The sequence below is a fragment of the Nanorana parkeri genome, unplaced genomic scaffold (assembly GCF_000935625.1).
Source record: "Nanorana parkeri isolate BGI_ZX_2015 unplaced genomic scaffold, ASM93562v1 scaffold2990, whole genome shotgun sequence".
Lineage (NCBI taxonomy): Eukaryota > Metazoa > Chordata > Amphibia > Anura > Dicroglossidae > Nanorana > Nanorana parkeri.
The window spans coordinates 58,475-70,421 of record NW_017309258.1 but is presented as its reverse complement, the minus strand read 5'-3'; the positions used below and the strand labels follow the sequence as shown (position 1 = coordinate 70,421).

Sequence of the window (11,947 nt, the reverse complement as noted above, 5' to 3'; positions counted from 1 at the left end):
GAACTTGAGGTCTTCCAAGCTTCGACCAGTAGCGAGGAATCGTAGTGTTGCTATGAGCCGCTGGTCAGGAGGAATTGCCTTACGTCGCACAGTATCAACCTTCTTGATGTGGGGGGACACCAGAGCCAGTAAGTGGTTGAATGCTGCATCTGACATCCGGAGGTAATTCCTGAAGTAATCAGGGTTGTTCTCCCTCAATTCCTGCAGCAGTGCAACATGCAAATACATGTCACGTTGCCGCAACCAATTCTTGCTCCAGAGTCTGCGTTGACGGTGAGCTTGAATGACAGAAACACCAACCATCACAATAGCCATGCTATTCATATCCTCAGCCATCCTTTGCTTTTCAACAAGTCTGGGAAGAGAAAGAATGCTCTAAATTCTTTCCTTTTAAAGGGCATTGTACGAATGATGACGCCCACTGCTCGGGGTCAAGCGACCACTACCGTCGGTCGATCAGAATTGTACGGGCGTACGATTTAGCGATCGACTTTGGTCTGTGCAAGATGGGGGCATCGAGCATTGATCGTGCGATTAAATGTTTCATTTCGTACGATAATCGTGCAGTGTATGGGCACCTTTACTCAGGAACCCTTATCCAATCATCATGGAATCCTATAACACACATCAGATTGGGGTCCATGACACCAGCAGAACGCACTACCACATGGCTACTGAAGTGCACTCTGAAGGAATTGGTTCAATGAGCTGATTTCAGAGCATCACATGTTTTGATCTTTTTTTTCAATTTTTATGTTCAATGTGATATTTCATGCAGTTCTATTTAAACTAGTATGTTACAATGCAATGTGGTGTATCCCAACATGCAACATGTGAAAAAAGTACTTGATGTCATACCTTTTTTACCACAAACCACCTCAATGTGTGGTAAAGAACAAGTCCAGCTGATCTGAACACTACAAGCTGTTGTACATATTTTTACTTTATTTTTTTTTACAACTTTCTCAAATTATTGTTGTATAAAAAATATGGGAGCTAATAGTAAATTACGATTCTCAGATAACATTAAATTGTAATTGATGGTGAGTGTAACACAGCTTAAAACATATAATGTACATGTAAGTGAACATATTCAAATATTTAAAAAAATATAGAGATTCCATTTAATCCTCCATACATTCCCAGAGATTAATTAGAGGATCTCTTAGGCTTGTTGTTCCTCTTTGGAATTCAGGAAAATATCACAACTCCAAAATGATAGACTTTGTGAGCTTTTTGAGTATCAAAATGTATTAGTAGCTCTGCAAGTCATTATTCTGTTGAGCCAATAACATCTCACAATCCCAAGTAGAATGAGAATTAGAATACAGAAATGGCTCTGCAATTCATTACTGAAATTCAAGTTCATTTATCCTGTTTCCTGGACTTAGATGCTAGAACAGAGATGATGCAATCATGTAAATCCAGTTGCCTATAGAGTTCTTGGCTGTGTTCAGAACACAGTTCAGGCCCTGCTGCCTCACACCTTCTAAATTGTTACAATGTTTCAGTCTGATTATTGGGACTGGGGAGGGACTGAAGAAATGCTTCTTTCCTGGCTTTAAAAATTGATCAAATTAATTCAGCCTAGTCGCAATCACTTGACTGGAGTTCAAGGACTGTTTTTTAATAAATACCACAGTTTTTTGGAAAATGCTTCTTTCCTGGCTGTAAAAAATTGATCAAATGAATTCAGCCTAGTCGCAATCACTTGACTGGAGTTCAAGGACTGGTTTTTAATAAATACCACAGTTTTTTGGAAAATGATATTGTTGCTGTGTTGTGTGACATGTGAGGAATTTATTCTTGCACACTTGTAAAGTAACTGATAGGTCCACCTTAATTGAGACAAAAGAGGGCACAATCCAACTCAACATACGAGTGTTTGACAAAGAAATATAACCTATAGCTCTGGGGTTTAAAAGGTACAGGTACCATTTTTTTTAGTACTCGCCGATACCGAATTCCGATACCGGCATCCCAAGGTACTATGGGCCTGGCTTATCAGGAAGCTGGGACGCGGGTCATGACGTGCCTGACCTGATTGTTTAGGAAGCCAGCCTGCCTAGTGACAAGTGAAGCCAGCTTCCTAGCCAATCAGGAAGCCGGGAGGCTGGTCATGACATGCCGCTCAGCTTCTTGATTGGTCAGGAAGCCAGGCTGCCTAGCAATAAGGGAAGCCAGCTTCCTAGCCAATCAGGAAGCTGGAAGGTGGGCATGACCCACCACCCCAGCTTCCTGATTGGTCAGAAAGTCAGGCTTCCTAGCAACAAATGAAGGAAGTTGGCTCCATGCTCCCTCGCGGCACTGCCGGTCGGAAGTTCTGGTATCGGGGTAAGTATCAGAGTATTTGGGCGAGTACGAGTACTCGCCCAAATACTCAGTTTAGGAACCGCTACCCATACCAATATTGGTATTGGTGCATCCCAAGCCAGTCTAAAATCTGAACAGTAATACTATATCTAAAAAAATCATTTGTTGGCTACAGTCAGCTCATCAGCTGTTAATTTTCATAGGCTGCAATAAAAAAAATTCATTTTCACTATGCCTTTTATGTACTAGAGGTTTAGAATTAACTCTAGTCACAGTTATTATTAAACCAATGTTTCATGCACTATACCTATTATTTTATGTTAACCATGTCTTGCTCTTTATGTTTCCTGTTTAGATTATCGTTGGAGAAACTGTAGTATTTTGCCTACAGGTAGCAACAAGAGACTTTGAGAACCAAGAAAAAACTCTTTTAACTGGAGACTGTTGCTATATTAATCCACTGGTGCGCAGAACCGTCAGATTTCTGGGTAAGAGTTTTTATTACTTTCATGTTCAATTTTAGAGAGATGTACTTCTGAGATTTGTTGCCCTTGCATATATTTTTATTGTTAGATCTTATATAGTTGTATTTTATAGTTCAACATTTTGACATTCATGTTTTGTATGCTAATGATATACTTTAGCAGAATTTTGGTTGTGCATCCTTTGCTCTATAATAGGAGCTCATCTGCACAAAAAAAGAAACTAAAAATATAGCAATCAAACATCTTATTGGCTAACATGGTTTACTGCACACCTTATAAAAAGTGTCTATGTTCTCCTTTGACAGAGAAGTCCTCAATATTATAATGTTTTGGGAAAAAATTATAATAAGAGAGACCAAAACAATTTTATAGATACAGAGAAGTCCTCAATAGTATAATGTATTGGGAATACATTCTAATAGGGGAGACCAAAACAATTATAGATACTGATGGAGTAGAGAATATATTCCTAAAAACCAGTATCTTCTATGACCTGAGCTAAAAAAGACTAGTAAGTGTTCTAAATAAAAATACAAACCCTACTTATACCATCTAGTCTAAGCGCTCACCACTAGGTTTCCTCGATACACCAGATCTAAAAATGTGTATACAAAGTATATTATAGAGTCAGCAAAGTATTAGTAGAGGAAACAGTAGCAATCTTGTTTGTAGAAACGCGCTACATAGAAGGTTACTTTCAGTATATAGGGACTGCTAATTGTGACTCCAGGTTCGCTTGATTCCCTCTCTGGATGAGCTGATCGCATATCAACAGAACCTGGAGCCTATTTTGCACCACCATTAGCAGTCCCTCTATACTGAAGATATCCTTTTATGTATCGCCACCTTGTGGTGATCGCTTAGACCGTACTTTATAAGTAAGTTCTAATAAGCTTAAAAAACTTTTTCTAATTTGGTTTCATTTGCTCTTTAAAGAGACATGTATTTGATGAAAAAAAAATCATTAGGGATGAGTTTCAGGTTCAGGTCAACTATACGTTTGACCTGAACTCAATTAATTTGTAGTTCGAGAAACTAATGTGGCCATTCACTGTTATAGCAACCAGATACCGACAATACACTTCCTGGTTTCTAAATTGTAGTCAGGAGGCTTAAAAGGGCCAATAGTCAAATTTCCTTTTTACGTTCAGTTAAGCGTAAATAAATTAGAGTTGGGATTTAGGGTTGGGGGTTGAGTATTTTGGGGTTGGGTTTAGGTGTTTTGTACCAGTCCTTTGGGTTCACCATGCATGAGGAAACATGTAACGGATTTTTCAACACAAAGCTCGGTGGGTGCAGCACATCATGAACAACCGTAAAGTGCAAGCACTCCTCTATATCCTCACTTCTTCCTTTCCAACTCTTCCCCTACTCCAAAAGACGTTCCATCTGTATCTGCGGTAACACCTGTGGCCTCAAGTGACAGGGATGGAGTTATATCAAGAGATTTAAGATGTTTACCTTACTGCACATCAAGAGGGGAAGTGTGTAGGCTTAAACCTCACTGTAAGCCTCCTAACCCCACTCTGACATCTCTAGCAAAATCCTTGACTAGGCAGGTGTCTCTTTCCCAGCTGCTGGAGTGAATACAAATTCTCACCTAATCACCACTTTGTCCAGCATCTCAATGCCAGCTTGACAAAATTGCTGGTTTTACTGTTGTTCTCATTCCAGCTGGAGGAGTCTGCCCCTTCAGTAAGTTGTGTTGCCCCACAGTGGAAAGTACCAGCTACCATTTTTTCACCCACAAAGCCATCCTTGGCCTCCACCAGCATATTGAAGGCAATGTCTCTGTGATGCTGGACCACACAGTCAGTGATAGGGTCCATGTGATCCTAGACATGTGGTTCAGCAAGCATGGGCAGGAACATTACATCTCCAACATTACATCTCCTTTATAGTGCACTGAGTAAACTTGCTACTGGCAGGGAAGGATCCAGGATGGGGTACACACTTCTAGTGCTGTTGATACTGGCCTGAGTGCTGCACTATGATGATGTTGACAGCTGAGTCACCTCTACCTCTTTCTCCTCAATTATCATTCCCACCCCAAGCAACCAAAAAAACATGCAACGGCCCAAGCAAAATGCTCCCATGCTGTTTTGCAGCTGATATACCTGGGGGACAAGGAGTATTTACATATGGGATGAGGAAAGGCTTTTTGAATCTGGGGTTCTTTTCACCATGCCAGTGGCTCTTGATTCAGGATGTGTGTACCATGTTTTCACTATTTGAAGATGTGATCAGAATGATAACAAGGTGGAGATTAGTACCATGATCTCATTGGTGTTCCTGCTGGAGCACACACTGTGTGATGCAAACACCTGGGCACTGGAGGCACAGCAACAGGAGTAAGAAGAGGATTTCCTGCTCACTTAGGGCCAGCTGAATTCTTTTACAATTGACTCCATTCTTGTGAGGCTGAGACAGCAGCAGGCAGAGAAAAAGTAGAAGTGTTGGGGTGCCGGAGGTGAGGAGGAGGATATGGGGCAGGCTTTATAGGGTATGTTTCATCCCTCCCAAACCCTCAGAGTTGTATATGGGTGGGGTGAGATTGTTGAGGACACCATTGTCTTCAGCAATTAAAGACTTTGGGCTCTGAGCAAAAGGAAATTTGTTGGGAATGGGCTCACTCATTCAGCAGTTCCTCCGTGTGGACCCCCGGATTAGGGACATGAAGGACCACCCTTTTTGATTTGTGATAAAAGGGGAAAATAGCATATCTTATGCTGCCGTCCCAGGGGAAGTAAAAATGTGCCACTTGGAAGGGATACTGTGGGGAAACCTCTTGGTTGCCTTTCTAGAAAGTGGCTGGACCCCTCTGCATGCCCAGCATGGCTGCAATCCTGTTGTTGGTTAAAATGCGGAGGAGACTTTTTAATATGTGGTCTAATCAAAGTACCAAAATACTGGGTATGGAGTCTGTACAATACTTTTCTGTAAAATGTAAACATTCTAGTGTTAATTTTTTATAGAAAGCTGCAGGCTGCATGTTCTTATATGGCCTTCTCCACATCCTTAAATACTGTCTATGGAGTCTATACAATATTACTGTGAAATATATACACTGTAGTGTTGATTTTGTTTATATGAAAAACTGCACGCCAAAACTACCTACAATATTCTTTTTTCCAAAAAGGCCTAAAAGTCACCCAGGATTCTCAGCCAGAGAGGCTGAGTGGCTCCCTGAAGCAATTGCTTGTACCAGGAAAGAGCTGGCTTCTCAGTCCTTTCCAGGTTTTCTGGATTATAGTTGGGATCCTGGAGCCAGGAGATTTCTTACAGCTCTGGGTGGGATGAAATCTCCATTCCTGGGTCCATGCTTTAGTGGCAGCCAGCACCTGATTGTGCATCTGTGTGCATCCCTCATCAGGGCTCCTGCTGGGAAGAGGGACAGGTTGTGTCCAGGAGTCAGGCGGACTCCACCCAGAAGCCAGAGTGAAGCCAGGAGGCTATGTATGTGTTGGAGGCACATGGAAGGCAGCGAAGGAGGCTTGGAGAGTTTGTTACACACAAGGGTTGGAGGAGTCGCATTAGAGGCGTGGGAGGCTGCTAAAGGGTAGAGCATACTTCTAAGGAGTCTTGCTGATGAAACACTTTAACAGTCCTAGGACTAGGACACATCAGAGTATATGTGACAACCGTGAGTTGGTGAGACACTGTCATATTGCCTATTGCTAGAAAACAAGCAAACCTTATGTTTGACACTGAAGAAAGCTGTGTTTCTGTTACGTAAGAAATAAAAGACTGTCCTTTTTATGTTACAACGGCTTCAAGACTGGTTCCTAAGCGCTCGCCATTTGTGCTAACCTCCCCAACATTACAATAGATAGATAGATAGATAGATAGATAGATAGATCATAGTTTTCCATAAGACCTCATGCAGCTTAAAAGCATCTCCCAAATATGTGATATAAAGCAATAGTGTTTTTTCCATGTCACCCCTGAAGTCAGATAAAAAAGAGGGCCCCCACCTCGCTGTATGGCATTTAAAAAAAATGTTTTGCATTCTCCCAATGGCAGCACCCAGCTCCCCATGCCCTTTATTTGACAATCCCTTACCTATTAGACTTGAAAAGAGGTTTAGAGGAGGAGAGGTTTAGAGGGATTAAACAACAAGGAGCAAAGTCAGGAGGTACTATGTGTATATGTTTGATGGGGGGGTGTTGCTGCTACCTTTTTTTTTTTTTTTTTTCTTTTTTTCTTCTTTTTTATGTATGTAATTGTATTTTTAAATGTAATGTTTTGTCAAGAAGGAAAAATTGTTAATAAAAAGTATTTTTTTTTAAAAAGACTTGAAAATGGCCATTATTAATTTTCAAGATTTGACCCATATAGACTTTAAGGAGGTTCAGATTAAAGTTTGTATTTTTCAGGCTTTGCTGTGAACCGAACCAAGGCTGATTGACTCATCCCTAAAAAGCATATTAATGTATTTCAGTTCTATTAATCTAATGGACTATAGACATAACATTTGAAACTACATTTTTGATCATTCTACACTAATAGTGCTAAAATTGCTAAAGATAATTACTGGATTTCACAGTAGAAAATTGCAACTGTAGCTGGCCTTGTGCATATTAGAAAATAAAACTACAGCATGCATAGCAAGGATATTTTCTGTGGAATGCTACTGTAACATTTATGAACACTAGATGCTCAAGCAAGAACTCTAACCAAAATGTTTTACGTTTGAGTGAATTGGGCAAGGTTTGATTTCTGTTCTGGTCTTTTGAGATCTCGGTGACCCTTGTTGGTTGTTATAGGCCAAGTTTTTTTTTTCTCCAGCACCAGTTGAATCTGGTGCCATTTAGGAGGTTCTTCATAGGATTGCATGGGAAAAACACTGCAGCAGGTGACATCAAATTTTAGCCCAACCTGTAAGTGTTGCATTTCGGAGATAAGCCTGCTGTTGAAAATGTATAACCTTTTGGTATAATTAAGCTTGCTCCCCTTTAAATAAGAACCTTAAATAAAAAATGATTTCAGATGCTGCCTTTATTTACTTTATGTTTAATATTGGACAGACATTGTTTAAAGCCACACTATTACAAAGGAAACACAGACCGCATTAGACAGTGAATAAATAGTTCTGCACATACTCTTACTTACATTTTCCTACATCTGAGCTCCCATTACAAGTTGTGCCCACAAGCTATAGAGAATGTCTGGCTCAAATAGGCACACCCTGCCTGTGTGCACCTACTGAATGCTACTAGTGTAGCTAGTGTAGCTAGTGTAGCTTACTGCATATGCTGCCATTTAAACCATCAGTTTAGCAATAATAAATTGGCAGGAATGAGCTCCTGTCAGGGCCGTCTTTAATACTGATTGGACCCTGGGCAAACAATTTCTTGCCCCCCCCCCGGCCCTAACAGCAGCATACGGAAGAGGTGGGGGCAACACCAGTGGCGGACCTAAGGAACAAAGGGCCCTGGTGCAAGATTTTTTTTGCCCCCCCCCAAAAAAAAAAACACAGCGCTCGGTCGGCTGTCACTTTCTCTCCTCCCCGCTGGGAAACAGAGCAGCGCCCAGCAGGGAGGAAAGAAAGCAGGGATGAGCTGCTGTATCAGCAGAAAAATTGTAGTTTTGGCATTTAGACAAAAGTGCCATTTCCGCCTGATATCGTTTGGCGGCTGATATATCGGTGCAACCCTAATATTTACAGCAATGCAGAATGGCAAAGCCTATAGAGGACTACACATCCCAACAATACTTTATATAACAATAGCATTTCTGTATAAAGTACTGCTGAGATTTGTAGTCCTCTATAGAGGGTGCCATTGTGCATTGCTGCAACAGTACTTTATACAACATTAGGCTACAAATAATAATTATTTTAATGAATTATTTACCTCCCCTTACCTCCTCTGGCCGGTCTTCTGTCTTCATGTTGCTGGGCCCCCTAGAGGCCCTAGTTCCGCCACTGCTTATGTGGGCTGAAGGGGCAGCTGCTTTGGGCCCCACAACAATGATTGGGCCCTGGGCGACTGCCCCTTTTGCCCTGCGTTAAAGACGGCCCTGGCTCCTGTGTAAGTCTAACCTATTCAAGTGTCTGCCATCAAATCTCAAAGTGTGTGTTTAACTAAAACTTGTTTAGTTTTGGATAGGGTAGGGAAGTTATAAAACTATGTTAGGTTATTTTTTGCCATTTGTATCTCATTTGGGAGATTTCCCTTCAGTTCCTAAACAAAAACGCAATGAGGAAAGCTCTAAAAAATAAAGAAAATGCTCCTCATAACTTAAATAGGTATCCCCATTGGAAGACTCTGTAAGAACTGCATTTTTTTTTTAAACAGGAGAAAGAGCTGACACCAATCAGTGTGGTTACTAAATAACGTGATCACAATGTAAGGTTTGACATAATGATCAAACTAAGGCTGGAAAATGAAATGACAAAAATGAAAGCCTTCAGCCTGCAGTGTTCATCTGTGGTGCCATCTATTAAAAGTGTAACTGTCAGAATCAGTTGCACTACTAAAAATAATAAAAGACCAATGAAGAAAAATCAAATACTAACAAATAAAAAACTAGAATAGCCCCCCGCGCCCAATATTTTTTTTTATTAAAAAAAATCCTATACATAACTTTTCTTTCAGTCTTCTAGCCAGCCTGGTAATGTCACAAAAGCAATCTCTTTTTCTCGGTGATGGTTGGGGGTGTACATTCTATCTGGGCTCAGCAGTGCTCACATAATGATGTATGAATGCCACTCAATCTGGGAGTTGGGTAAGCCAGGATGGTATAACCCCCATGGTGTGTCAACGACAGGTTGGACTCACAAGAAATGGGCAAAATGACATGACTGTGGTTCTGCCAAAGAGGACCAGCAGTGCTGGATGAAGGGGGAAGCTAGGGACAGCACTGGAGCATGGAGAGGGTAATGCAGCTTGGCCACATTCTTCTTTCATATGGAAGGGGCAAAAATTAATTTTAAAAAACCTGTAGTTACACTTTATCTGATACATTCTGTCACAAGTGCATTTGGCCTTTTGGGTTTATAATTTAAATGTATATGATAATGAAGGGAGCAATGGCAATGTCTTTGTAAATCATCAATTGTGGAATCCCCCAAAAATAATAGTACTGTGCTGAATTTATCATACTCCCCAATTGAATAAACATTGGCATTGAAAGAATCTATAATGTAGACACTATATGAATATATGGGACAGACTGTGGTATTTTATGCATTTATTATTATATTATTATTATTCAGGAGGATTTATATAGCGCCAACAGTTTGTGCAGTGCTTTACAATATATACACTTATAAAAGTAAAGTAGCGCCATCAGTGTGCCTTTTTAGGAATCACTGCTTTTACTTTTGCTTTTCCCTTGCTAATCCAACTGCAGTTGCACTCCATAGCTCTGCTACTACAAACGTCTCCATAGCAAGTATATTAAATATCTGAAGGAGAACATCCATTTTATTCCATGTAAAATCAAAAGTCTGCACACCATCATCTTTGACTACCTGCTGAAGATCTAATGTGACAATTCCCTCAGAATTTTATATATGAAAGTGTTTCGCTATTCAATGTGATAATATCCATAACATACTCTATGTAATATTCATATATTCACATGGTATTATTCATTAAAGATATATTCTATTTTTAAACATTTACACATCCCAGGTGGATGCATGACAATCAGATAACAATTGAAAAACCCGATTTCCCTTTTTTTTTTAATGAAGGCAGGGCACATTTCAGAACAGGTTTTATAATAATCATTCTGTTATTTGTGGTGCCAATTAGTAAATATTAATTATTTCTAAATCTTAACATTCCGTGAAATGATAAACTTATTTACAGGCTCCTAAACAGCAATTTAGCACTCATTTTTCCAGCAATTAATAGCTTCAATTAATTTAATACTTGCTAATAATATAGATTCTGTGTTGCATCAAAGCAATTTCATATCCCCATGAACTTTTGCTAGACTGTGTAGCTGTGCCATTTAAAAAAGCTAGCACACTAATCTGCCAAGAGATGTTAGCACTGGGTCTTGCTGTAGGGTCATTTTTTTATTTATTTGGACAATAAAACAGCAAAAAAGCTTTAATGCAAAATGCATTTAAACAAAACTCCAGGTAGATTTAAAAGACACAAATTAATGCAGGCTTATATCCGTTAATGCTTAAATAAATTTAAAAAAACCAAACAAGTATTATAAGTATCTAAATTTGACCCTGTATCGACCTCTTGCAGTTCCCTGTACAGAAGAGCTCAAACAGGGAGAGGGAAAAACAGCAAAAGGAGTCAATCAATTGTGCTGCAGTGCAAGGACCATGCTGATAAGAGGAGAGAGCAGAGTGAAAGAGAGAGCTCTGTATAACTCGGAACTGAATGAATATATATTTAAAAAAATCCTTCGGCAGGTAAAACAGCTCACTTGTGTTTATTTCATCTGTGAAGGTAGCTGTTTGCCTGGCACTCATCTTCAAAAATACAAATGATATAAAAACAGTCATTGCCTCCTCTACCCACTAGGCCATGCAATTTCCCAGCACTATAATACACAATAAGCTTACCTCACACTTCCCAACTTTACAGGGCTAAAAAGAGCTGTACAAGCTGTAGCACCCTATCCTAGTTCCGGTTGTGTCCAAGGAAGTGGTAGTAAATGTCCCTTTTTTTAAATGCAAAACAAAATGTTTGGCTTGATTTGCGCATTAACACTTCAATTAAGATATACTGTATCTGTCTTTGTAAATTCTTGCTACTGTAATACAAAATTCCAGTGTATACGGCTCATATTCTAAAACAATAATTTTACTTTTGTTTTCCAGGAATTTATACTTTTGGATTATTTGCTACAGATATATTTGTAAACGCTGGACAAGTTGTCACGGGAAACTTGGCTCCACATTTTCTTACAGTTTGCAAACCGAACTACACAGCACTTGGTTGCAACCAACTTACACAGTTTATCACAGATACCAATGCTTGTACAGGAAATCCAGACCTTGTTATCAAAGCAAGGAGAACATTTCCATCCAAAGAAGCAGCTCTCAGTGTGTACGGAGCAATGTACTTGGCTGTAAGTAAATCTTAACTTTCTCTTATATTTATGTAGCACTGTTTTAAAGTCCTGAGCCCTTAAATTACACTATTAAATATAAACAATAAGGATGTCTTACT

At 39.7% G+C, this 11,947-nt stretch overlaps 1 protein-coding gene across 1 annotated transcript in view; it reads left to right on the top strand.

Moving 5' to 3' along the window:
• Nucleotides 1–411: 411 nt before the first annotated feature.
• Nucleotides 412–11,947, top strand: part of PLPPR5 (phospholipid phosphatase related 5) — a gene marked incomplete at its 3' end in the record, with an annotated part of 61,163 nt that continues 49,627 nt past the window's right edge. Inside the window, exons 1-3 of the mRNA XM_018574484.1 lie at nt 412–447; nt 2,669–2,801; nt 11,596–11,846. Coding sequence (XP_018429986.1) covers nt 412–447; nt 2,669–2,801; nt 11,596–11,846 — 420 coding nt within the window. The remainder of the gene's footprint in view (nt 448–2,668; nt 2,802–11,595; nt 11,847–11,947) is intronic.